Consider the following 25,406-nt stretch of genomic DNA (forward strand, 5'->3'; position numbering starts at 1 on the left):
TCCAGGCACGGCAGCCTCTTCGTGCGACACTTCTTGCCCACGAGTGTCCAGATTACCCCGAGGGTTCTCCTCAGTCTCCCATCCTGTCCTCAGGACGGGGTGGGCAGGGAGGGGAAATGTGTTCCCTGACCTGGAATTGGGGATAGAGGGGAGAAAGCACGCACGCGAAAATCCAGCCCTAAATAAATGGCCATGCGGCTCTGTCTGCGTGACATGATCAAATTTTCATAAGCTGGGGCAGCGAAAGGAGAACAGGTCTCTTAATAAATGCCACTATTATAGAGTGTCCGCTAATGCGACGGGCGGTGGGGTGGGGGAGTGAGAAGGAGGCGGGGACGCGAAGGGGAGGGCAGCGGGGGCTCCGAGTCCAGGCCTGGATTTATTAAGAAACGATGCATTCAATTTCGGCGTGTTCAGTAATTATCTTTTATTTCATTTTCTCCCCTTCCCACCCCTCCCCCTCGAATCCAGCAGAGGGCTGTGGTGGTGGCGGCGGCGGCGGTGGCGGTGGCGGCGGCAGTGGTGGCAGCGGGGGCGGTGGCGGCGGCGGCGGCGGGGGAGGGGACAAGAGCCCCCCGGGGTCGGCGGCGTCCAAGCGGGCGCGGACGGCATACACGAGCGCGCAGCTGGTGGAGCTGGAGAAGGAGTTCCATTTTAACCGCTACCTGTGCCGGCCTCGCCGTGTGGAGATGGCCAACCTGCTGAACCTCAGCGAGCGGCAGATCAAGATCTGGTTCCAGAACCGGCGCATGAAGTACAAGAAGGACCAGAAGGCCAAGGGACTGGCCTCGTCGTCAGGGGGCCCATCTCCAGCTGGCAGTCCCCCGCAGCCCATGCAGTCCACGGCCGGCTTCATGAACGCCTTACACTCCATGACCCCCAGCTACGAGAGCCCGTCCCCACCCGCCTTCGGTAAAGCCCACCAGAATGCCTACGCGCTGCCCTCCAACTACCAGCCCCCTCTCAAAGGCTGCGGCGCCCCGCAGAAGTACCCTCCGACCCCGGCGCCCGAGTATGAGCCGCACGTCCTCCAAGCCAACGGGGGCGCCTACGGGACGCCCACCATGCAGGGCAGTCCGGTGTATGTGGGCGGGGGCGGCTACGCGGATCCGCTGCCGCCCCCTGCCGGCCCCTCCCTCTATGGCCTCAACCACCTTTCCCATCATCCTTCCGGGAACCTGGACTACAACGGGGCGCCCCCTATGGCGCCCAGCCAGCACCACGGACCCTGCGACCCCCACCCCACCTACACAGACCTCTCCTCTCACCACGCGCCTCCTCCTCAGGGTAGAATCCAAGAAGCGCCCAAATTAACACACCTGTGATGGGAAAAGGCGGACGAGGGTTAGGAGATGGGGAGGAAGAGGGAGACTGTGGAGCTCTGGGGGGCAGTTTGGAGGTCTGAAAGAGGGACCAGGGAGGTGGTAGCTAGGCTTCCTGGTCAGAACGGGCCTGGAGCTCCTTCCCCTCCCCCTGGCCTGAGAGATTGCTTTTAAGTCCACCCCTTGTTCCATCTGCCTGCCAACCCATCGGAAAGGAATCCACAGCAGATTGGAGATGACCCCGTCAACCCCAGGGCTCCAGCACTACCAAGCTGGAATTCCACGCCCTGGAGTGGGGTAGAGGAAGACAAGATAGGATGAGGCAGAGAAGCACATTTTACAAACCAGACGAGATGGCTAGGCCATCACCAACCAACGGACTTACCTTACATCTTTGTAGGTAATTCCCCCCAAATCTTGATTTTTTTCAGTTATCCTTTAAAAAACAAGAAAACACATTTCAAACCCAAAGGGCACAAAGCACGTTCCCTTCCAACTTTCCCAAAACCTCAAATTTGTTCCCATTTATTTGAAGTTTATTGAGGTATCTACCCCCTCCATTTCTAGCCCCAGGTTTTTCTGCTCTAGGACATTGATATCTATACGTCCCACCCCCATCAATTACAATTTTTAGAGGGCTCAGGGATGGTGAAAGATCCTGAAAGAGCTGCCTATATTATAAATTATATATTTTTTTCTTTTAAGGAAAAGTGTGTAGGCTAGGGCAGGCAGGTTGTTAGGACTGAAGGTTTGCCCATTCTGCTGCCTCCATCTCAGCTCCAGCTCCATCCCCCTCTCTCCACAGAAAGCAGTTGGTGACACGAGGTTCTATACTTTTCTTTTCTTCTGTTGCTCTCTTGACTTAACGTGAAAACAGGGTATATTTGAACAAACTGTCTGTCCCAGGCAGGGGCTGGGCAGGGCCTGCGTGCCTTGCTCAGCCTCCTGACAGGACACTTTTGTTGCACTTAGAGTTTACATTTTAATGGATGTAAAAACAACTGTGAGAGATGTCTGGGCCTGCAGAAGTCCAGCATTGCTCAAAAAAGCGTGTGTTCTAGTGAACATTTTCATATATATTTATTGGTTATAGCCTGTTAAAATATTTTCTTTTTTGTATTATTTATCCCCCTACATTATGTATTTATATGAGGGAAAAAAAGGAAAAAATTGTACTTTTTTAGTATTTACTTGTTATAAAGGACATTGTGTTTCCTGTCATGTAAAACCAGCTATTTTAGTTACTATTGTACTCTAGAAAAGAGCTGTAGATTTATGTTAAACTCGTACTTATGAGCAATTGTAATTAGTTCTAAAAGGCATGAACTCAGCTCCTGATTGTCACTGTATAGTCCTGAATTTGTAGAACTAGAGTTAATTCCCTCTTGGAACTTTCTTTGTTCTTCAGTAGTTACTTTTTTCCTTACCTAAAAGGGTTGTCTGTCAAACAATTCTTGAATAAACTTTCTGTTATCAATTTTATCTTGTCCTGGTGGTCCAATTTAGATAGCAGAGCAAGGCTGTTGACTGCCAAATTTCCCCCAAGGGAAGAAGGACAAGGACATTAAAGACCCTTCCCTGGCCTTTTTGTCCACTGCCCAGGTTCCGGTCTCCCCCTTGATATGTCTTAAGTTTAAATACCATTTTCTCACTCATAAGAGCCTGTAACATTTTGCCAACTTCTTTAGCTGTGGTTTAAGTGACAAGTTGGGAGAAGTAAGGGGGACTCTTGGGTGCTCTCTGTAGGTTTTTCTGTTTGGCCTCTATGCCTCTAGGTTTTTCATTCATTGGCCTTTCGTCTGTTAGTGCCTTTGGCCACAACCTCCATGCACCACCCCCCACCCCTTCCCACTACCAACAAGAAAATCTGGCAGATTACGGTTTCTTCCACGAAACCTAAACTTCTTCACAATCCTCTTCCGGAGCCACAAAGAAGATGTCACGTGACCCGAAGCCCAACCACCATTGGGTCTAAAATGAAAACAAAGAAAAATGATTTAAAAAAAAAATCTGAGGCCTAGACTTCTCAGGTCAAACTTTAAAACTAAGTAAAATTAAATCACTAAATAAAACTCGAGGCGGAGGGAGGGGAAGCTCGTTTGATTTCCCCTGCCAGAGAAAGGGGAGAGGAGGGTGGGAGAAGCTATTGGATCTAAGCATAAATAAAACGGTCCCCAGGCTAAAGTGCGGCTCTGTTTCCACCATCCTTGGGAAAACTTCATTTCTTAGTCGTGGTTCCATAAAAGTTTTATCACATTGGAGTGAGAATAGAGAGGGTCTGTCAAAGATGAAATGTCACCGCCGAGTCGCTGGAGCCGATAAGAGTGAGAAGACAGGGCGGCTGAAATATGGAGCTAATTCGTTGAAAGAGAAGCGATGGCTGCTTGCTGAAGAGCTGCATAATTCTAATTGTAAGCGATGTGCCTGCATTGCTTAATTAGGAGCATATATTTGGTGGTAGTCATGGTGGGGGAGTGAGAATCGTTCCAGGCCGTGCCTTAAAGCGAGGGCTGATTTTCATTTTTATGTTGCATCCTGGCAGTCCAAGGTTAGTAATTATAGTCTTTATGCAACAATAAATAACAATAAAAAAGCAACCTGAATTCTACACCCTCCCCCTTCCCCACCACCAAGTAGGATTTTAACTGGACTCAGCTCATCCAAGCAGCAAGCAATTTAGCATTGGGTCAGGCTATAATTTAAAGGCATAAGAGCGTGCAAAGTTTGATTGGGATCAAATAACGCTCAAGGGTTTTTCTTTCTTTCTCTTTCTCTCTTCTTCCCTGAATAACATTTTCTGAATGATATAACTAGATGAAGCACCATGTTTGATTCTGGGGGTGGGTTGGGTTGCTTATTTATCTAGCAGGAAAGAGGCCAAGAAAGAGAATTTAGCTTAAGTTTGAAAAACAGAGCTTTGGCTCGGAGCTGGAATTGCAAACAAGAAAAATAAGAACCAACTTGGCTTGGTGTTCCCTATCCTTCTCTTTGGAAGATTCCAGGCGCTCAGCTAAAGCAGCCAAAGACGAGGAATAAAATATCCTTGCTGTAAAATTCACAGCAGGACAGGGGGGCGGGGGAGAGATGTCTCTGAGGAGGGTTCTCTTGGCCCCTTTTAACACCCAAGTTTTCCGCTGTTTGCTAATCTGGCCATAAAATCTGTCAGTAAGGGTTAGAGAGAGCTGTATTTCCTGCAGGGACAGTCTCTGCCCGAGTTGCCCAAGATAAGCTCTGGATCCTTCAGCCAGCTGGAGAAGCTGTTGCTAAACTTTCAGAGGTGTTCAAGGGGATGGCCAGAGGGAGAAGCCACTCTCAGGCCTCCCTGCATGACTTTCAGACACTGCTTACTATTTGGATTCTTCTATGCCCCATCCACACCTCTAAACGGCAATAATTGTTTTATTTGGAGCCGAGTTGCACACTACTGTTGCTGGCCACTTTGCCCAGGTCAGAGTAGCTCTCTCTGTTCTCAGCCCTCCAGAGCATGACTCCCCGGTCCCTGCAGCCCCCACCTCCAACTCCCCTTTCTTCATCCTCCGCTCCCCCACCCTCATGCTTCTACTCAGACTTCTCTGCTCTTCTTTTTAAATACTCACCACCACCCACGCAGATGTTACATTGACAGAAAGTTTCTAGTTCCAGCTCCGGGCTCAGTTGCCATTTCTCTGCTAACCAGCCTTCTCCTGGCTGGGCTGCAGAGAGAGAGGAGGGGGAGGGGAGGCCAGAGCCGTGGGAGTTCTCCAGGCAAACTTTCCACCCAACTTAGCGCTTTCCCTCTGTCCCCATTTCCCATCTGTTTCCCAGCTCTCCCAGAATCACCTTTCTCTTTTGCACCCCCACCCCCACCCCCACCCCCAGGCCTTTTTAAGAGATGTGAAATTTTGGCTGTTCCCTCTGCTTTCCCAAAGAGCCAAATTCTTTGATGCAATCGGAGGGAGCTGTCAGGGGGCTAAGATTGATCGCCTCATCTCCTCTCCATCCCTCTGACCCACTTATTTAAAAATCTTCCCCCAGATCGACTTTTCATTTTCTGCTTTGAGGCCTAGTTTCCCACCAATTGCTTGGGGCTTAGAGTCTTGTGCCCTCTTTCTATAGTAAATTACAACACTCTAAACTTCAGACTATCTCGGTCTCCTCAAAATAAAATAAATTTTAAAAGCATTTCCCCTCAGGAGCCAGAAATGGAATATCATCTCAGTGGTCATTATTTCCACCCGCGCCATTTTCAGGGAATTCTTCCTTGTCAGGGATTTTTTTTTTTTTTTTAAACTAGCACAATGGCAAAAATGGGAGGGAAAGTCTCTTTGTCCTAGGGGAAAAGCTCCCCACCACATTCATGCACACACATACGCTGATCTGAACTTTGAGAGTGCTCTAAGTTAAATCAGTGGCTACCTGAGTTCTTGTTCATGTCCCTGGATATGGATACAGATACGAGCTTGAGGCTTGAGTGGGTACATGCACATCTTAGACTCTGCTTGTTTTCGGGGGGAGGGAGGTGTCACAGAGAAGCATGGATGCCTGAAAGTGAGGAAAGCAGGGGGACATAAGGGGAAGAGGCAGTGCTGCAAACACTGGGCAGAGACGAGAACCCAGGCCACACAGCAATGGAGGCCAGAGGCCCAAAAATGCCCCTCATGCTCCATCTCACTCTTATGTGTCCGCCTGGGAGTTCCTGTCCATTTCCCAAGATTTAACTGTTGCTTTTGGAGGGTTAACATGGGGATAGTGGTGCTGATGATTATAAATCTCTTTCTTATTTGCACCTTAACACTGACCTTTTTCAAAGAGTGGAAGCCTCTTTCGACTCCCTCTTCCTCCAACGCAGGGATCCTCACTCATCTTTTCTTGGGGAAGGGGAGAAGGGAAGACGATGCTGCTGGCCACGTAAGCCACAAAAGGAAAGCCTTAATTTACTCTATTAAAACATTTGGAAAAGAGGAAGGTTTCTCCCTTAGAGTCTCTTCTTTTCCAAGCTTCTGAAACCTTCTAACCTCCGAAAGGGATGAGGAAGTGGTTTCTCTAGCTTTTCTGGAGAAAGGGAGGCACTGGGGAGAGAGCGTGTGAGGCACTGGTGTAGGAATGGGGGCTCATGGTGTCCAGGTCATGGTCCTCTGGTGTTTTTGAATCAATTAAAGCAAATAATGCTCTCTGTTTTCCACCAGGCCCAGACGAGCGATTGGCGGAGGCCGGTCCCGTGACCACGAATTCCCTGTAATTTCGCCGGAGTCCTGGGTTTAATAGAGAGAGTCCCCATACGCTTGTATTTATCAGCAATATACAAATATAAAGGCCCAAAATTTAAAAAAAAAAAAAAAGAGAGAGAGACCGAAATCTCCCCCTCCCAAAATCGCTCCATTACATAAATCTGGGGGGGGCAGGAGGGGGGGTCCCTTCCGATCCTCCCTCCTGACGCCCCCCCCAGCAGCCCCCTCCCCCACCATTGAAAGCCATGAATTTTGAATTTGAGAGGGAGATTGGGTTTATAAACAGCCAGCCATCGCTCGCCGAGTGTCTGACTTCCTTCCCCGCTGTCTTGGAGACATTTCAAACTTCATCAATCAAGGAGTCGACATTAATTCCTCCTCCTCCTCCTTTCGAGCAAACCTTCCCCAGCCTCCAGCCCGGCGCCTCCACCCTTCAGAGACCCAGGAGCCAAAAGCGAGCCGAAGATGGGCCTGCTCTGCCGCCGCCACCGCCGCTGCTCCCCGCTGCCCCCCCGGCCCCCGAGTTCCCTTGGATGAAAGAGAAGAAATCCGCCAAGAAACCCAGCCAATCCGCCACGTCTCCTTCCCCGGCCGCCTCCGCTGTCCCGGCCTCCGGGGTCGGATCGCCTGCAGGTCGGTAAGCGTGGTGGGGGTGGGGTGAGGGGCACCCTACAAGAGGGGGAGAAAAAGCAGTGGAAGGAGGTTTAAAAAAAAAAAGGTGGCAAGCCTGTTGGGGTTCCTTACCCCGTCCATTCCCGGGATGGGGAAGAAGAATATCCCACTGGGGGACAGGCCTGGCCGCTGCCAGCGTCTTTTTTTTTTTTTTTGTTTTTGTTTCCTCTCTCTCTCTCTCTCTCTCTCTCTCTCTCTCTCTCTCTCTCTCTCTCTCCCTACAGCTGATTTTGAAAGCTGGTTGGGGAAACGCCTTTTTTCTGCCAGAAGAAAATGATTTGATTGAGGTTTTCTTCCGTATCTGTGTAGGGGAATGAATATGTTGTTGCTGGGATAGACTCTAGAAGCAGAAAAAGATTTGGTCCTTTCTGCCCCAACTCTAGGAGAAGAGGAAGAATTCAGAGCTAGGGAGGAAGAGGGGTGAAGAACAATCTTTATGACCCTCGCTCCGGTTGAGTTGGAAAGTTCCGAATTGAGGGGTCCACTGGGAGGGCTTGGGAGGGGGGATCTGAGGTTTCGGCGCCAAAGGGAGCGGCTCTCCGCCCCCTGCGTGGCCCGTGGGCGGCTCTGAATGCTTTGCCGTGACCTGGGCCGGGGCTGTCGACTAGGGAGGGAGAGAAGAAAACCCAAAAGCAGTGAAAGCGAGCCGCTGTGGGGTGGGGGCGGGGGTGGGGTGGCGAGGAAGGGGAGAGGTGATACTGGTTTTGGCGGATGGGTTAGTCCGAACTAAGGTTGGGCTGAGTACACTGCCCGCTTTGACGCCCAGCTTGTTTTCCCTGCAGATGGCCTGGGACTGCCGGAGGCTGGTGGCGGCGGGGCGCGCAGGCTGCGCACGGCTTACACCAACACACAGCTGCTGGAACTGGAGAAGGAATTCCACTTTAATAAGTACCTGTGCCGGCCACGCCGCGTCGAGATCGCAGCCTTGCTGGATCTCACCGAAAGGCAGGTCAAAGTCTGGTTCCAGAACCGGCGCATGAAGCACAAGCGGCAGACGCAGCACCGAGAGCCGCCGGATGGGGAGCCTGCCTGCCCGGGCGCCCTGGAGGACACCGGCGACCCTGTCAAGGAGCCCGCGGTCAGCCCGGGCGGCCCCTCCGCCTCGCGGGCGGCGTGGGAAGCCTGCTCTCACCCGCCGGAGGTGGTGCCGAGGGCCTTAAGCGCCGCGGACCCCCGACCTTTAGCCGGTGGCTTAGAGGGCGCGGGCGCGCCGAGCCCTGGCTGCGCGCTGCGCGGGGCGGGCGGGCCGGAGCCGGGACCATTGCCAGAAGATGTCTTCCCGGAGCGCCAGGATTCGCCTTTCCTTCCCGACCTTAACTTCTTCGCGGCCGACTCCTGTCTCCAGCTATCCGGAGGCCTCTCCCCTAGCCTGCAGGGTTCTCTCGACAGCCCCGTCCCCTTTTCCGAGGAAGAGCTGGACTTCTTCACCAGCACGCTCTGTGCCATCGACCTGCAGTTTCCCTAACCCGTTTCCTCCTCCCGGTCCTTTCCACTCCCGCGCTCCTTGGTCATCTACTGGAAAAATCGAGCCTCTCCTACCCCCAGTCGCATAGACTTATGTGTTTTCCTAAAATTCAGGTATTACTGAATTAGCGTTTAATCCACTCCCTTTTTTCTTCTAAAATATTGGGCACTCGGGCATCTTTTAAAATTCACACAGAAAAATTCCGTTTGGTAGACTCCTTCCAATGAAATCTCAGGAATAATTAAACTCTAGGGGGACTTTCTTAAAAATAACTAGAGGGACTTATTTTCCTCTTTTTTATGTTTTAGACTGTAGATAATTTATTAAAATTCTTTAAAAATAGGAAAAGGGGAAAGTATTTATTGTACATTATTTTCATAGATTAAATAAATGTCTTTATAATATGAAAACGAGTGTTTGTGTTGGGACTTAACCTCTTTCCCCGCGGCCCCAAGGCCGGTCCTTACCCCTCCAGCACCTGTGCGAAGTTGATTCGGTTCAGCGGCCCATGTGGCAGCAAAGCCTCCTGGGCCGGCGAAGTCCGGGTGGTACAAAGGTGACCCGATTGATGGCCGCTTCGCCCACGGCTCCGGCAAGAGTCGGGAGTTTGCAGGAAGCTCGGTCACCTCCCTGCCCCTCAGCAGAGGGCCTCTGGTCCTGAGCGGGTGGTCCTGGGGCCTCTGCTTAGAAATAAAGGTGGGCAGGTGGAGGGAGAAAGTATACAGCGAACAGTGGAAGGTGCAAGGAGAGGAAGTCTGGGGACAGGCTTTTGGGGTCGTGGCGGGGGCAGAAGTTTCCTGGAATTGGGAAGAATCCAAGGGCTTCCTTAGACTTCTTGCTTCTTATGACCGAAGCCGGTGTAGGGCCTTTTTCTGAACTCAAGAAGCCTAGGGACGAGAGGCCTGGGGCTTGAGCCGGGCCTCTTTGGGAGTTGTAGGTGGCTCTCCAAGGAGTGGAGTGGAGTCGGGGATTTTCTCGGGAAGCCGGGCCCCGCACCCAGGGATGGTAACTGCTTCCAAGTGGGCAAGAAAAGAGGCCAGCTGAGAAATGTGGCGCTGCCGGGACACCCATGGACTCGGGGGCTTCTGGGCTTTGGGGGACCATCCGAGAAGCAGCCGGGCGAGAAGCCCAGGGAGGCCCGGCAGCGTCGCCAGGCGCTGGACCTGCAGGGAGAGAAGGAGGAGCGAGGAGAGCGGGACTGAGACAGGGAAGCAAAGACGATGCTCAAAATGGCGCTGGGGCCGGGCGGCGGGCGAGGGGGGGGGCGCGAGGGAAGAGGCTGTGACCGCCATGACAGCCGCTGCGGGAGGCGCCGGCCCAGCCGGGATCTGCCCCCGCCCCCGCGTCCTCCCAGCCGGATTTTCCAGAGGCCAGGGAAGAAGGGGAGCCTGGGAGTCCCACCTTAGTTTTTGTTTGTTTGATTTTTTTTTTATTTTTAAAGTGAGCTCAACGGACGCTGAGGACGCGAGATGGAAGGAGAGTCCGGGTGGGAAGGGAAAGGAAGGAGAGCGGCGGGTCTGCGGGCCTGGGTGTGCCTCATCCGGTCTGACTTTTGATCCTTCGCTGTGGTATTTGAAGCCAGGCCAGAGCTTTCTCTAAATGCAGACCCACCTGTCTTGACCAACAACTTCATTTTCCATATCAACACCATGTCCTGTCTATCCCCCACCACAGCCTGCCTGGTTCCTTGTAAACCTGGTAAGCGGGAAGCAAGGATCGATCTCCCCCATCTGCCTCCTGGTTTGTTCTGGGAAGGTGGAGATTTAAAGGGCTCCGGAAAGCCATCCATCCTCCTTAGGTTTCTTTAATATTTCTCCCGCTCAGAAACAGACACTGCGGGGGTATCTCCCCGGCAGATGTTGCCCTTCTCAAAAAGCAGTTTATTTCCTGGGCCTCCAGACTTTCCCCTGGACCAACAGGACCAGGATTTAGAGTACCAGGCACCCAGAAGCAGCAATTGTCAGGATAAGCCAGGAGCCAACATAGGTTGTGACACAGAGGACTAGACAGGCCCTTTGCATAGTTTTAAATGGATCCCTCAGTGTGGGAAGTACACACATCTTAGTTAGCTGGAACTTAATCCCTTAAACTGTCTTAATACAGATTTCATCTCGTGCATTAAATAATCTTACATCATGTTAAATTGCACTTATTTCTCTCATAAATAAATTAATATAGAACAATTAGATGTGTTATAATAATAGCGTGTATCTTAGTTTATTTTCCCTCATAAAACATATAGGTATGAAATAAATTCAATATATTAAAGTAATAATACACAGCTTATTGGCTTGTGTGTTTATTTTCCCCATAAATAAGTGAATATACAATATATTAAAACAACGCTATACATCTCATTGGGCTGCGTGTTTATTTCTCCATAAAATATGCCCACAGGCAGTGTTTAACATCTTAAAAATCACAGCACACAAGCCATCTCTACGCTAGCAAAATGAACAGATATTTCAGCTGGGGCTTTGATTTCTATGGACAGTCAAACTAGATAATTTGGTCTAATTAAAAATGCTCTTGCAGCTAGCTATAGCAGGTTGTTACATAGATCAAGAATATCAGAAGGATCTTGCTAATGGCCTACCTTCCAGTTTCTTTGGTCAAAAGGAGAGCACCCTTCCTCAGTGCCAAAAAAAATGCAGAGTTGGCTCTGCAGGAGATAATTTCTATCCCCCATCACGGTTTGCAGCACTCAAGGGCATCTGATGTACCAGTTCTCTGGAACCTGGCTGCTCCATGGACCAGCAGGATCAGCACTACCTGTGAGCTACTTAGAAATACAGAATCTTAGGCCCCTGCATCAGACCTACTGAATCAGAATTTGCAGTTTAGCAGCTCCCCAAGTGATTTATATACACTTAAAATTGAGAAGTACTGCTAGATCATAGTGCCACCTTGCTTTCTGCCTTCCTCCATGCTTCAGAATTTTTGACTCACTTTACCCGGCCCCTGGCTTCCAATTCTCCTAACCCAAACCAGTAGCTCAAATGGCAGGGAATCTTTGTTCCTGCCTGGGCCTGCATCAGTCCTGATTCCTTCCTGCCAAAGTAGTGGGGAGCCAACCAAAGGCTCCGTGTACCTGTTTAGATTCAGGTACTTTGGATATGCTAGGGGTGAGAGTTCTTAGTCCAGGTATTGCCTTTGGCTGATTATTGGAGAGGAGTTGAAACTCTTTTTATGGGAAACACACAAGGTTGCTGGCTCTCTCCTTTCCAAATTTATGAAACTCATCATCTCCGATGATACCACAACAGAACAAAGAGGCAATGCATTTGCAGAAGAAAGTGACTCCCAGTTTCAGTTTCCCCACCCAATTCAGATTCAAGGGAATGCCTGGCAATTTGGGATTCATAAAGGATTGCAATTCAGGATCCCTGTGTTCCAGATTAACTTCTTTTCCTTCTTTCATCTCTGGGGTCATCCTTTTTAGCTTAAGTTTTCCCAGTTGGCCATGGAGAAGTAAGAGGAAGAGGGGTGGTTCCCAGATAGGGCAGCAGACCCCAGTGGTGGTGGCAGATTAGAGGGCAGCTCCAAGTGGCTGCACTCACTTATTCCATCCTGACTGGGGCAGGGTTCCTCTTGGGTCAGGACCAATTGTGAGTGATCTGTAGCACAGAGTGGTTATAAATTCGCTGTGGTTGGAGTGGGAAGGTTTCAGTGCAGCCCGGAAAGCTGCTGGTCAGTCTGCCCTGCTCTTAGTGAATCATTCTTTCAAGAAGCATGTCTCATTAATATTACAGTGAAAGCAAAGGACCATTAGACTGAGGAATTACTTGCAATCATGATAACCCTGAGTCATTAAAAAAAAAAAGTTAACTTATGTCTGAGCAAGTCTCTTCCCCTTTCTGGACCTCAGTTTCTCTATCTGTGAAATAAATGGAAGAATTAAATGCCTCTAATGTACTCTACATTAATATATATGTATATTCTTTAGTATATATTATTTAGTCTTCACAAACAATGTATTAACTGTTTATTATGGCTGATGTCTTGTGCTCTTAAGTAATTCTTGGTGTTCGACAATGACCTACCCCACATGAATCTGGTGGGGGCAATTTTAACAAATTTTCTTTTATTTTTTGAGATAAAGTCTCACTTTGTCACCCAGGCTGGAGTGGAGTGGTGCAGTCACAGCTCACTGCAGCCTCAACCTCCTAGGCTCACGTGGTCCTCCCATCTCAGCCACCTGAGTAACTAGGACTACAGGTGCGAGCCACCACGTTTGGCTAATTATTTATTTATTTATTTTTGGCAGAGTCTCACTCTTATTGCCCAGGTTGGAGTGCAGTGGCGCAATCTCAGCTCGCTTCAACCTCTGCCTCCTGGGTTCAAGCAATTCTCCTGCTTCACCTTCCTGAGTAGCTTGGATTACAGGCACCTGCCACCATGCCCGGCTAATTTTTGTAGTTTTAGTAGAGACAGGGTTTCGCTATGTTGGCCAGGCTGGCCTCAAACTCCTGACCTCAGGTGATCTGCCTGCCTCGGCCTTCCAAAGTGCTGGGATTACAGGCATGAGCTACCGCGCCAGGCCGCCTATTTATTTATTTATTTTTGAGACGGAGTCTTACTCTGTCACCCAGGCTGAAGTGCAGTGGCAGGATCTCGGCTCACTGCAACCTCCACCTTCTGGGTTCAAGCGATTCTCCTATCTCAGCCTCCCAAGTAGCTGGGACTACAGGCACCTGCCACCACATCTGGCTAATTTTTATATTTTTAGTAGAGATGGAGTTTCACCATGTTGGCCAGGCTGGCGTTGAACTCCTGACCTCAAGTGATCCGCCCGCCTCGGCCTCCCAAAGTGCTGGGATTACAGGCATGAGCCACCTCCTCTGGCCTCTTATTTATTTATTTTTTACAGATAATTTTAAAATATTCTGTGGAGACGATATCGCACTGTGTTGCCCAGGTTGGTCTTGAACTCCTGGCTCAAGTGATCCTCCTGCCTCAGCCTCCCGAAGTGCTAGGATTACAGGTGTGAGCCACTGTGCCTGATCAATAAATTTTAATTAGTATCTTTACACCAATAATCATGCATTTACCTTTATTTAAATGAGTAGAGAGTGAAATCTTTTCAACAAGCAGGTAATTGGGTGCAGTGTTGTCTGCCAGGTGCCCGGTATTCGATAAATATGAGTATTAAAAAGTATCCTGGCCAAGTTTTCCTCTGACTTTCATCCTCTGCCACCTCCCCCAACATTTGGTCATGTTTACTCTTTTTGTTTTTTGGTTTTTGTTTGTTTTTTTAAGTAAGCCATTTCATATAAAAAGAGCCACCAAACTTCTTTTTTGACACGATGTTCTAGACTTTAACAGTCCCTTTTAGTTATGTTTAATCTTGTTGCTGGGGCATCAGAGCATAGGCACAATTTCTGAGACTCCCTAAAGAGCACTGCTGAATTCACCTACCCATCTTTCACCCAAGTCTCTGACAAGCACTTGCTGGCCCCACTGCAGATCTTCTTGGGATGTGCTCTCAGTCCTCACTTTGCAGAAGGTGGCCTGTAGGGCCCCACTTCATCCTCTGCCTGCTAAGGGTAATTACAGCCCAGATCCTCCACTGACCTCTCCACCCCAGCTCTGCCCATCCCTCTTCTCTCCTCCCAGCCATCCCTCTATCTACACTGAGGGGTAAGCTAGATATTTAGTGCCGGAAAGAGATCTTCCTCTTCAGAGGAGAGAATGAATAGTAAAGGAGCCCTCTTAAAACTTTCTCTCCCTCGACACAACTGCAGAAAAATCACAATCTGTATAGTCATTCAGACCCAAATTCAGCTTGATCAGTATTTGGCTAAGATTTCCAAAGCAGATATTTTGGCCAAAAAAACTATTGCATTTAGATACACTCGATTAAGTAGAAAATTATTTTAATCCTTCATGTCACTCTAACCTTTCCTTTTAGAAAGATCCCAATCATTATTTAGTCATGCCCCCAGTTATTGGCTCCAGATGGAAGGTTACATCTTGCTGATCTGTCTAGATTCCAGAAGTCAGGTCCCCTCCAGGATGGACAGTTTCCAAGCTAAATCCCTTAAGGAAGAAGAGACAACATCCTCCCTAGAAAACTTTTCCCCAACATTTGGAAAATCAAGAAGTTCTTTCTAATATCCAACCACAAACCTTTCTGTTGCAATTTTAATAATTTGGATTCTTTATAGGTATAAAATATTAGGCTTTGGTTTTCAAGAAACAAAATCGTTTGCCTAAACAGAGCCAATCTTCTCAATTCTCAATGAAATTTGCATATGATAAAGTACATATTATATTGTATAATATATGATGCTTTGTTACATGAAAATATAGCCTAAATGCTATTCTCCTATCACGTCTGTCTGTCTGTCTGTCTGTCTATCTATCTATCTATCTATCTATCTATCTATCTATCTATCTATCTATTTTTTGAGACAGAGTCTCACTCTGTCACCCAGACTGGAGTGCAATGGCGTAATCTCGGCTCACTGCAGCCTCCGCCTCCCAGGTTCAAGCAATTCTCCTACCTCAGCCTCCCGAGTAACAGACCACAGGTGTGTGCCACCACGCCCGGCTAATTTTTGTATTTTTAGTAGAGACAGGATTTAACCACGTTGGCCAGGCTGGTCTTGAACCCCTGACCTCTGGTGATCTGCCTGCCTCCGCCTCCCAAAGTGCTGGGATTACAGGCATGAGCCACCGCACCTAGCCTACATATTTCCATATTTTAATATGCTAGTTATATATACATATATATATATATTTTTTTTTTTTACTTTTTTTTTTTTTTTTTTTTTTTTGAGACGGAGCCTCTATCTGTTGCCCAGGCTGGAGTGTAGTGGTGCGATCTCAATCTTGACTCACTGCAACCTCTGCCTCCCAGGTTCACTCCATTCTCCTGCCAAGTAGCTGGGACTACAGGCACCTGCCACAACGCCCGGCTAATTTTTTGTTTTTGGTAGAGATGAGTTTCACTGGGTTAGCTAGGATGGTCTCGATCTCCTGATCTCGTGATCCGGCCACCTCGGCCTCCCAAAGTGCTGGAATTACAGGCGTGAGCCACTGTGCCCGGCCTATGCTAGTTATATTAAAAGCAGACTGACTCATATCATTTCAGAATGTGATTTAAAGTTGATGTCATACATTTAGAGAGTTCCCTATGGTTCGTATTTTCTTGTTTGCTTTAATCCTACTAACAAGGCAGCAAGATAAGTAGTATTAAACCCATTCTTTTTCTCCAAGGCTGAGACTCTTAGAAATCAAGAAACTTGTCTAGTGTCACAATGCTAAGAAATGGCCAAGCAAAGGCCAGGCACAGTGACTCACGCCTGTAATCCCACACTTTGGGAGGCTGAGGTGGGTGAATTGCCCAAGCTCGGGAGTTCGAGACCAGCCTGTGCCACATGGCAAAACCCCATCTCTACCAAAAATACAAAAAATTAGCTGGGTATGTTGGCATACACCTGTGATCCCAGCTACTTGGGAGGTTGACGTGGGAGGATTGCTTGGGCCTGGGAGGCAGAGGTTGCAGTGAGCCAAGATTGCACCACTGCACTCCAGCCTAGGTGACAAAGTGAGACCCTGTATCAAAAAAAAAAAAAAACCAAAAAAAAACAAAAAAAAAAACAGATGGCCAAGCAAGGACTTGAACCCAACTATTCTGGCTCCACAGCTAGCACTAATCCCATTACAATATGTACTACCTACAGTCTAAGGTTCTCAACCAGATTTATGACAGTTTAATTAGCTTGAATTAAAAGGAACGTCCTTTCCCTAACAGCAACAAAAACAAATCATCTCATAGTGAAAAACTTGTGGTGGTGCATGCTTGTAGTCCTACCTACTCAGGAGGCTGAGGTGGGAGGATCGCTTGAGCCCAGGAGGTCAAAGCTGCAGGGAGCCGTGATTGCACCATTGCCCTCTAGCCTGGGTAACAGAGCGAAACCCTGCCTGGAAAAAAAAAAAGAAAGAAGGAAAAAAATTATGAATATTCTTTTACCTCCTAAGCCCCAATCTTTTTTTTTTTTTTTTTTTTTTTTTAATTTGAGACGGAGTCTCACTCTGTCACCCAGGCTGGAGGGCAATAGCGCGATCTCGGCTCACTGCAACCTCTGCCTCCCGGGTTCAAGCGATTCTCCTGCCTCAGCCTCTTAAGTAGCTGGGATTACAGGTGCCTGCCACTATGCCTGGCTAATTTTTGTATTTTTTAGTAGAGATGGGGTTTCACCATGTTGGTCAGGCTGGTCTCGAACTCCCGACCTCAGGTGATCCGCCCGTCTTGGCCTCCCAAAGTGCTGGGATTACAGGCGTGAGCCACCGCGCCGGCCTAGCCCCAACCTTTGATCTTGGGTTTGGCCTCCCAAGATTCGGGCTGGAGAGAGCAGATAGAGACATTTAAGATCTAATGAAAGAATTTAGATTGCTCCTGCCAAGCCCCCAGCTGAAGCAGCTTCCTCCACAGAAAGGACCAGAATCTAAGGTTAAACTTCTAATATATCCCCATTCCGGTTAGAATGGTTTCCTTGACCGCATTCTCAGTGTGATAAGGAGTGAAAACTGTCAAAGATAACTTCAGTTCCAAACATGTCTATGTTCTCCTTGCTGTCTTTTATGCACAAGCAGATCATACAAACTAGGACATCAACTTTATTTCATTTGGTGTTCGGTCCACCCAGACCCTCTCTGGTGAGTTTAATTTGGTCAACCAAAAATCCTATGGGCCATAGGTTATTCCAGTCAGTGAAGCTTCTTTTAGGGAGGAGGAGGAGATTGGGAACCTAGGGATCAAAGTTACTTGGTTCTCCCAGTCCTTTCTGCTGGGGCTGGGAGAACCAGCAGGAATTTGGGGAAGTTTTAATGTCCCTGCTAACACAAGAGAAGGTGGCATGACTCAGGGATGAATTGGGGAGCATAGTAAATTTGGAAAGCTGAGGCAATCACTGCAACTGACAGTATAACTTGAGGCACTTTTTTTTTTTTTCCTTTTTTTAAATAGAGACAGGGTCTTTGTCACCCAGGCTAGAGTGCAGTGGTGTGGTCATAGCTCATTGCAGCCTTGAACTCCGGGGCTCAAGCAATCTTCCCTTCTGAGCAGCTGGGACTTCGTGGAGGCAACACCACACCCAGCTAATTTTAAAATTTCTTTATTTTTGTAGAGATGTGGTCTCACCATCTTGACCAGGCTGGTCTCGAAGTCCTGGGCTCAAGTGATCCTCTCGCCTTGGCCTTCCAAAATGCTGGGATTAAATGTGCGAGTCATTGCGCCCAGCTGACTTGCCTCAGTCTTTAACTTCAGCTGTTATAGAGGGAATGCATTCCTCAATTCCCAGACAGATTTGTGATGTTTTATTAAACTGATTTGAAATTCACTTCTTCCTTTAGACCTCAAATTGTTCCCTTAATTACGAAGGCAAAGGATGGGGTGAGAAGGTTCTCCCTGGGATGAGGAAAAGGTGGAAGGTGAAGAAGTCTTAAGTCTGTCAGAAGCAGAGCAGTGAGATCGGATATAGGCCTAGTTCAAATTTGGGGTTAGAAGACAAATCCTAGTTTCCTCCAGACAAGTTATTCTTAGTGTCTGTGGAAGACATGTTAAAATGAAAGGATGAAGCATCTGCAAATCTTCTCCCCAAAAAAGTAAAATAGAAAGAAGTAAGCTTGCTCTCACCTCAATAATCTCTTTCTCTTCAATTCCTCTGCAGGTCACCTCCTCCCATCTCAATTTTCCTTTCTTTTGTCTGCCCTCATTCCCTTGGCAAGTGAACATTCTCTCTCTCCCCCATTGCATCTCTTAAAGAAGTTACCAGCTGGTCCCCCTCCCCCTCAGCTTGAAGCAGGGTCTGAAGCAGAGTACACATGATCAGGGAAAGGAGACAGGGGTTCTGTGAAATGCTTTGAGCTCTTTCAGAGTTGGGGGTGATGGCCAGGTGCAGCAGCTTAGGCCTGCAATCCTAGCACTTTGGGAGGCCGAAGCAGGCAGATCACTGAAGCCAGAGGTTCAAGACCAGCCTGGCCAACATGGCGAAACCCTGTCTCTACTAAAAACACACACACACAAAAATGAGCCAGGCCCAGTGGTGCATGACTGTGGTCCCAGCTACTTGGGAGGCTGAGGTGAGAGGATTGCTTGAAACTGGGAGGCAGAGAGGTTGCAGTAAGCGGAGATCACGCCACTGCACTCCAATCTAGATGACAGAGTGAGACCCCATCTCAAAAACCAAAAACAAAACAAAACCCTTTCCCCGAAAAAAACAGAGTTGGGCTAGGCCCACAATTACTAGAGAAGAGAAAGGCAGTGTGATGCTGGTGGTATAGAGCAGAAAGCAGGAGAGGCAGCTATGGCAAGGTCAAGCAAAACAAGAGGGAATGGGAGACAAAGATGGAGGGGCAAGACACAGACTGAGGGGGACAACTTTGGGGTCCCTTGCAGAGGAAGGAATATTCATCCTGCCCTTTTTGGAGTGTGGAAACCTGAGAAGTTTTGAGGGTCCTCCCTAAACCTGTCCCACCTGCTTCCCTTTCCTCTCCTGAGCTTCATTGTTTACAGAGATCACTCCCTGAACTCTTGCCCTCCTGGACTTGCCCTAGCTTCGGCCCCAGGCCTCCGACCAGGCAGACACCCTGACAGGTTACAAATGAGCGTGGGTGTTGGATTGCGCCAAACTCTTGCCCTCGAGTTGCCTGGAGGAGGAGAATCAATGAGCTCTACCTAAGGGCTTCTCTTCTAGTCCCATCTGGGTTTGGAGTCTGAGAAAGTGAAGAAGACACATCCCGTGTCCCTCCACAACAGCCACACAGAACAAAAAGGGGCGAGATGCCACTCCTCACTCCGGAGTCTTAGAATTCAGAGCCACGGGGCCTCCACCCTGATTTTCCCACTCTCTAACCAAACTCCCTTTATCAATTCTAGAAAAATCACTGAAATCTGGAGTAATCTTTAAGATTTAACTGGTATTAAATTTATGCATCTGAGGTTTGGAATTTTTTTTTTTTAGAAGGAGATGGAGGGTGGTGAAGGAGAGACAGGTAGGAGGGAACCAGGAGATTACAGGTCTCTACTAGTTTTAAACACTTCAAGAAGAGAATAAAAAATTCCCCTCCTCTTCACCTCCCTGTAAACATCACCTGGCTGTGCTTATTGTGGCTCTCTAGAGAGATATAGGGAGTTATTTAAGTCTGAGTGAGCGAGCTAGCTACAGCTATGGATGGCTAGAGAGAGGATAAATACATCTAGAGAGATGAGTTGATGGATAGGTAGGGAACGAATATAAATATGGAGAAAGATGGACGAACAGAGAGATGGATTGAGACAGAGAGAATATAAAGAGAGGTTGAGGGAGAGAAATGGATGTGTGAATGAGGACAGAACATTTATGCAAAGAGAGAGAGAGGGAAGATGGGGCATTTCTCATCCTTTTCTCCACATTTCTGTAGTCCTGCCTTGCTCCCTGAAATGCCATTTTCCCACCCCGGCTTCATGAATTCTTCCTCTAGATTCTAGATCCTGCCCCACACCCTTAGGTGTTTTTGCACCACCTCCCCCAACCGCCCTACCACACAGTAATCCATTTGGCCCAAGATAACATACCTCACCCGGCTGTCCTAGCCCATCACCCTAAGACAAATTGGAAGAAAGGAACATGGTTCGGGAGTTCTGGGCAAAGTAAGGAAGCTGGATTCCCTACCTCCGGGTCCACAGACTTGGGGGGAAGATTTCTTTGAGGGGTAGGAAGAGTGAGGGGCAGCTGGCTTGAATTTGTCCCAATCTAATAACCCAGGAGCCTATTGAAGGCCTTGGGGGTTGGGAGGGAAGGAAAGTCTTGAATATTCTCCTAACTTTTTCCCCCCTCCCTCTAGTCCCTTCTTTCCAAAAGTCTTTGAAGAAAGATGTTTTTGACGCTTCCATGTCGCTCTCAGATGGATGGGCTGAGGGTGATTGAAGTGTCTTTGTCATGCTAATGCTTGGGGGGTGATGGATGGGCGCTGGGGCTGCCAAACTCTGGCCCGCTTAGCCCATTGGCCTGGGAGAGATCACATGTGCCCCCTCACCCCCACTCCCTACCCCCTTCCTAGGGAAGCGCTGGCCCAGGCGAGCGGGCCAGGCCATGGATTCGAGCCCCAGCGCTGTGACATACTGCCGAAAGGTTGTAGGGCAAGAGGGTGTCTCCCCCAAACGGGCCGACCCTCCTGTGGCCTTGACGCATGGACTATAATAGGATGAACTCCTTCTTAGAGTACCCACTCTGTAACCGGGGACCCAGCGCCTACAGCGCCCACAGCGCCCACAGCGCCCCAACCTCCTTTCCCCCAAGCTCGACTCAGGCGGTTGACAGCTATGCAAGCGAGGGCCGCTACGGTGGGGGGCTGTCCAGCCCCGCGTTTCAGCAGAACTCCGGCTATCCCGCCCAGCAGCCGCCTTCGGCCCTGGGGGTACCCTTCCCCAGCTCCGCGCCCTCGGGGTATGCCCCAGCCGCCTGCAGCCCCAGCTATGGGCCTTCTCAGTACTACCCTCTGGGTCAATCAGAAGGAGATGGAGGCTATTTTCATCCCACCAGCTACGGGGCCCAGCTAGGGGGCTTGTCCGATGGCTACGGAGCAGGTGGAGCCGGTCCGGGGCCGTATCCTCCGCAGCATCCCCCTTATGGGAACGAGCAGACCGCGAGCTTTGCACCGGCCTATGCTGATCTCCTCTCCGAGGACAAGGAAGCGCCCTGCCCTTCAGAACCTAACACCCCCACGGCCCGGACCTTCGACTGGATGAAGGTTAAGAGAAACCCACCCAAGACAGGTAGGGCTCAGATGTGGCCACCCCTTCTCCGGGGCCCAAAGTATCTCTGCTTCCCCTGCAGTGACATGTCCTGGGCCTGGGCTGGGTTCTTCTCTTTCAGCGGCTCTGGTAGACACAGGTAAGAGCACAACCCATGTCTCAGGTCAGGTGAGGTCTCCTCACCCAGTATGTAACCGGTCACCCCAGGAGTAAGTTTCCATACACACCCCACTTCCTGATCTGTGCACCCAGCACAGGCCCAGGACCTGGTGTGCATCGGGGGATGGAAGTATGGGGAAGGCTGCTCTGGACTTGATGATCACCATGGGGGTACCTGGGTCCCTGGGAACTTTGACAACTGTACTTGGGCAAAATGGTGAATGGAGGTCCAGAGCCAGCCCCGGGAGGAGGGAAGGGGAAGGAGGAAGAGGTGAGAGAATTGACCTGGGCTTTCTCCCTGCCCCGCCCCTAGGGAAGGTGTCAGAGCCCGGCCTGGGCTCGCCCAGTGGCCTCCGCACCAACTTCACCACAAGGCAGCTGACAGAACTGGAAAAGGAGTTCCATTTCAACAAGTACCTGAGCCGGGCCCGGAGGGTGGAGATCGCAGCCACCCTGGAGCTCAATGAAACGCAGGTCAAGATTTGGTTCCAGAACCGACGAATGAAGCAGAAGAAGCGCGAGCGAGAGGGAGGTCGGGTGCCCCCAGCCCCACCAGGCTGCCCCAAGGAGGCGGCTGGAGATGCCTCAGACCAGTCAACATGCACCTCCCCAGAAGCCTCACCCAGCTCTGTCACCTCCTGAACTGAACCTAGCCACCAATGGGGCTTCCAGGCACTGGAGCGCCCCAGTCCAGCCCTATCCCAGGCTCTCCCCAACCCCAGGCCTGGGCTTCACTGGCCTGGGGATCCTCTCTAGGGCTGAAATGCCAGTTTAGAGCTGCCTGGGAGTAGGAGGGGGGATGGGGAAACATTTTTCTCAGACTTGGGTGACTGGGGGCCCTACACGACCAGTGGCCTGGGAGGCATGGAACCTGTCAAAGGTAGAGGGAAGGGCTTCTGCCTTTGATCTGGGGATCAACTCAGTGTCAACATGAGGTGGGGGTGGGGGCCAGCCTCATCCTCCTGGATTCATTCTCCTTTCCCTTCCAACTTCTGTTTATTCAGTTCAGTGCCTTCCGAGCTTTGAGGAGTCTCCTCACGCACTCTTATCCTAACTCCCCCATTCTAGGCCTGAGACAGAACCTTAAATTTTCTTGTGTGGGAAGTGTTTGGGTGCAGCCATATTATTATCAATGCTTAATCCAGTCACCACAGACCTTACAATAGCACCAGCTGCCTTGTGACAGACCAAAAAGCCCCCGCCCCCATCTAACCCCATTAGCCCTCTCCTGGCACATTTATATTGCACTAATGCAGCCTCCAGAGGTTGTTTTCTGAGACCTGCCTCCTCACACCAGCGACCTCATCACTATGTCACCAAAGTGTTTTGGAACTTGGTATTCCAGAGACTTCTGGAACGCTGTGCAAGTCCTGCCCCCAGCAAGCCACAACCAGGAAGGTACAGGCACGCCCCCACTAGCTCCTCCCCTATTTATTGCCTCCTGGAAAACCCAGGACCCTCTTCCCCATCTCCACCCCTACCCCTGGGGGCAGCCCAGGGAGAGCCAGGCACAGTGAGGGCTCCCAACAGCTGCAAGGATTTATCTGAACCTTGGAGAAAGAGGAGGAGCCATCTAAGTTTCTGGAAACCTGAGCCCCAAGTGAGCCGGGGTTCGCTTTGTACCTGCAACTACCTCATTTCAATAAAGTCTGTGTTTTCCCTTCTTCCTGCCTGCTTCTGTTTCTCCATTCAGGGGTAGAGGAGGCTTCATACTCTGTCCACCGTGGAGAAGAGGTGAAGAAAGAGTGGCCATTGGCTGGTTGGGCTGGAATGAACTGAGCTTTAAGATCTCAGCTGGATAAAGAGAAGGACTTACTGGGTGTGGCCTAAGCAGAATTGGGTCCCAGGCACTCAGGCTTGACAGTTGTCAGTCCCTTGGTTATTGCAAGAATCCAGAAAAGCATGGAAGAAGTGGGATGAATGCAATTCCCAGAGATTTTTCTTTTTCTTTTCTTTCTTTTTTTTTTTTTTTTTTTTTTTGAGACAGGGTCTGACTCTGTCGCTCAGGCTGGAGTGCAGTTCTTGTGTTTGTTTGTATTTTGTTTTTTGGGTTTGTGTTTTGTTTTTGTTGTTGTTGTTGTTCGTTTTTTGTTTGTTTGTTTTTTGAGACAGGGTCTCGCTCTGTTGCTCAGGCTGGAGTACAGTGGCATAATCTCCGTTCACTGCAACCTCTGCCTCTCAGGTTCAAGCGATTCTCCACCTCAGTCTCCAGAGTAGCTGGGACCACAGGTGCACACCACCATTCCCGGCTAATTTTTGTATTTTTGTAGAGACGGGGTTTTGCCATTTCGCCCAGGATGGTCTCCAACTCCGGGGCTCAAGTGATCCACCCGCCTCCGCCTCCCAAAGTGCTGGGATTACAAGCGTGAGCTCCCGCGCCGGGCCAGCCCCGAGGGTCTTGAGAGGAAGACGGGAAAGAAGAGAAACATCTGTTTGGAGAGGACAAAAAGAGGGTGTAAAAAGAGGAGGAAGTGTGGGGGAAGGCGACGCGAACTCTACCCCTTCCCTTCCCCCTCAACTCCCTCCTTCCCGCCCAGAGCCAGGCCTGGCTTAGACCCCAGAGGGGGTCGCTAACAAACTCCAAATTGGCACACAGCTTAACACCCCCACTCCCACTCCAGCCCAGCGCCCCTCCACCCAGCCACTCCGCGGGGACGTCAGGGGTGGCTGCCTGAGTCCGGCCGCAGCCGGCCAGCCTTCGCAAGGCCTTTCCGCCTGGGCTCAAGGTGAAAGCCCTTGGTCTCCGGGCGCTGGACGGCAGGAAGGAGGTGGCCGCGAAGGGGCCTAGTGGGGGGCAGTGTGCGGGGCGGGAAAGGGGAGCCCGAGATCGAGAGAGGGAGGAAGACGTCGGGGGCTGGGGGAGTCCAAGGATGGTCGGGGGCCTGACGGCGGGCGGAGGAGGCCGAGGTAACCCGGGATCCCGGACTGACCTTTTTACCTCGAAGCGTCTCTGGGCTTTCCAAACAAGCCGACAGCGCGCCCGCGGGGGCAGCTATTGTCTCCGGGCGGGTCCTACTGGCAAACCTTTGGTCGGCGGAGGCGGGGGGCCGGGGCTCAGGAAGCTCCGCGGCGGCCAACAAACCTCGATCGCTCACTGGCCCCGCTAAGCCGTCGAGATGCCGCGGGCCTCGGGGATCCGGCCCTGGTTTGATTCCGGTTACCCCGGGAACCCAGATGCCCAGGGGCCAGGATGGAGGCGGGCCAGACCAAGGCGGGGTGTCTTCTCCATATCATCTGATCTATTTAATTCTTGGTCTTTCGAGGGAAAAGAGGCAGCCAAAGGATTAAAAGCGTACGTGAGAAACGCTGAGCATTTGATTCCTAATGAAATTGGTGCCATTACATGAGAGGCAACGCTATCAATAATTGTGTAGCCCAGCTGGAGAGGAAGAGAAGTGTGTTGCAAGAGGAAGCCTAGCTTTTCCAAAGGCTGATGTCTTACCCTTTGTCAAAAAAAAAAAAAAAAAAAAAATTATATCAACTGCTTTTCTGCATTTAATTGAAATTGCCACCAAGCTTGGCTTCCCCAAAGGGGTCACCTTGACAGAGGGGAGGGAATGAGTGTCGGTGGAAACAAAACTCCCTTGCTTGGAGACATTCAGTGTGAGCCACTCAAGCTTTCTGGGTTGTGTATTTGCGGATCCTCCAAACTTTGGACAAGTGGGCAAGAAAGCAGGAGGAGGAAGGTGCGGTGGTGAGAGTAAAGCAGAACCATGAGTATGGTGGAGCAGGGCCTCAGATGGGTCGACAGGTCCTTGAGGAGGATTGATGAAGGGGCCAGGAGGAAAGAAGAAGGCTGCTGGCCCATTTGAATTTTGGTCATAGCAGAGGGGAGCCAC

General features: G+C 50.1%; 3 protein-coding genes and 2 long non-coding RNA genes across 37 annotated transcripts in view; 3 read left to right on the plus strand and 2 right to left on the minus strand.

Moving 5' to 3' along the window:
• The window catches only part of HOXB3 (homeobox B3), a 41,464-nt gene extending 38,662 nt beyond the window's left edge, over positions 1 to 2,802 (plus strand). For 20 of the 22 annotated variants that reach the window (XM_045374943.3, XM_065531391.2, XM_045374946.3 and 17 more), the window contains one exon: positions 472 to 2,802. In XM_045374943.3, the coding sequence (XP_045230878.1) occupies positions 472 to 1,325 (854 nt within the window). In that variant the 3' untranslated portion in view covers positions 1,326 to 2,802. The remainder of the gene's footprint in view (positions 1 to 471) is intronic. The other 2 variants (XM_065531392.2, XM_074019383.1) reach the window with 1 other exon arrangement.
• LOC102129378 (uncharacterized) lies at positions 408 to 7,335 on the minus strand. Of its 12 annotated transcripts, none has more exons than XR_012425712.1 (7): positions 7,274 to 7,335; positions 6,101 to 6,169; positions 5,718 to 5,843; positions 4,919 to 5,014; positions 3,219 to 3,293; positions 1,708 to 1,758; positions 408 to 1,319 (listed from the first exon to the last, which is right to left on the minus strand). It is a non-coding gene; the product is annotated as an uncharacterized lncRNA (long non-coding RNA). The 12 variants fall into 12 exon arrangements; XR_010581842.2 differs by having other exon boundaries at positions 3,202 to 3,293; XR_010581840.2 differs by having other exon boundaries at positions 3,202 to 3,293; positions 6,101 to 6,240.
• Positions 6,565 to 9,076, plus strand: HOXB2 (homeobox B2). Its single transcript, XM_015438215.3, has 2 exons — positions 6,565 to 7,162; positions 7,984 to 9,076. The coding sequence occupies exons 1-2, from the start codon at positions 6,775 to 6,777 to the stop codon at positions 8,664 to 8,666; spliced, it is 1,071 nt and encodes a 356-aa protein (XP_015293701.3). The 5' UTR covers positions 6,565 to 6,774; the 3' UTR covers positions 8,667 to 9,076.
• On the minus strand, positions 7,983 to 24,931 carry LOC135967674 (uncharacterized). Its single transcript, XR_010581846.2, has 4 exons — positions 24,498 to 24,931; positions 23,384 to 23,996; positions 16,486 to 16,595; positions 7,983 to 9,829 (listed from the first exon to the last, which is right to left on the minus strand). It is a non-coding gene; the product is annotated as an uncharacterized lncRNA (long non-coding RNA).
• On the plus strand, positions 19,628 to 23,231 carry HOXB1 (homeobox B1). The gene is made up of 2 exons (XM_005583571.5): positions 19,628 to 21,429; positions 21,881 to 23,231. Exons 1-2 carry the CDS (start codon positions 20,844 to 20,846, stop codon positions 22,207 to 22,209), a joined length of 915 nt encoding a protein of 304 aa, XP_005583628.1. The 5' UTR covers positions 19,628 to 20,843; the 3' UTR covers positions 22,210 to 23,231.
• Positions 24,932 to 25,406: the final 475 nt, after the last annotated feature.

This window comes from Macaca fascicularis, chromosome 16, assembly GCF_037993035.2.
Source record: "Macaca fascicularis isolate 582-1 chromosome 16, T2T-MFA8v1.1".
In the NCBI taxonomy this organism is placed as follows: Eukaryota; Metazoa; Chordata; class Mammalia; order Primates; family Cercopithecidae; genus Macaca; species Macaca fascicularis.

What these genes read in the sequence shown, in the direction of transcription:
- HOXB1 (XM_005583571.5), top strand. Translation starts at nt 20,844, where the DNA reads ATGGACTATAATAGGATGAACTCCTTCTTAGAGTACCCACTCTGTAAC. An exon ending in GAGAAACCCACCCAAGACAG is followed by an intron (nt 21,430 to 21,880) that starts GTAGGGCTCAGA and finishes CCCCGCCCCTAG; the next exon opens with GGAAGGTGTCAGAGCCCGGC.
- HOXB2 (XM_015438215.3), top strand. Translation starts at nt 6,775, where the DNA reads ATGAATTTTGAATTTGAGAGGGAGATTGGGTTTATAAACAGCCAGCCA. An exon ending in CGGGGTCGGATCGCCTGCAG is followed by an intron (nt 7,163 to 7,983) that starts GTCGGTAAGCGT and finishes TTTTCCCTGCAG; the next exon opens with ATGGCCTGGGACTGCCGGAG.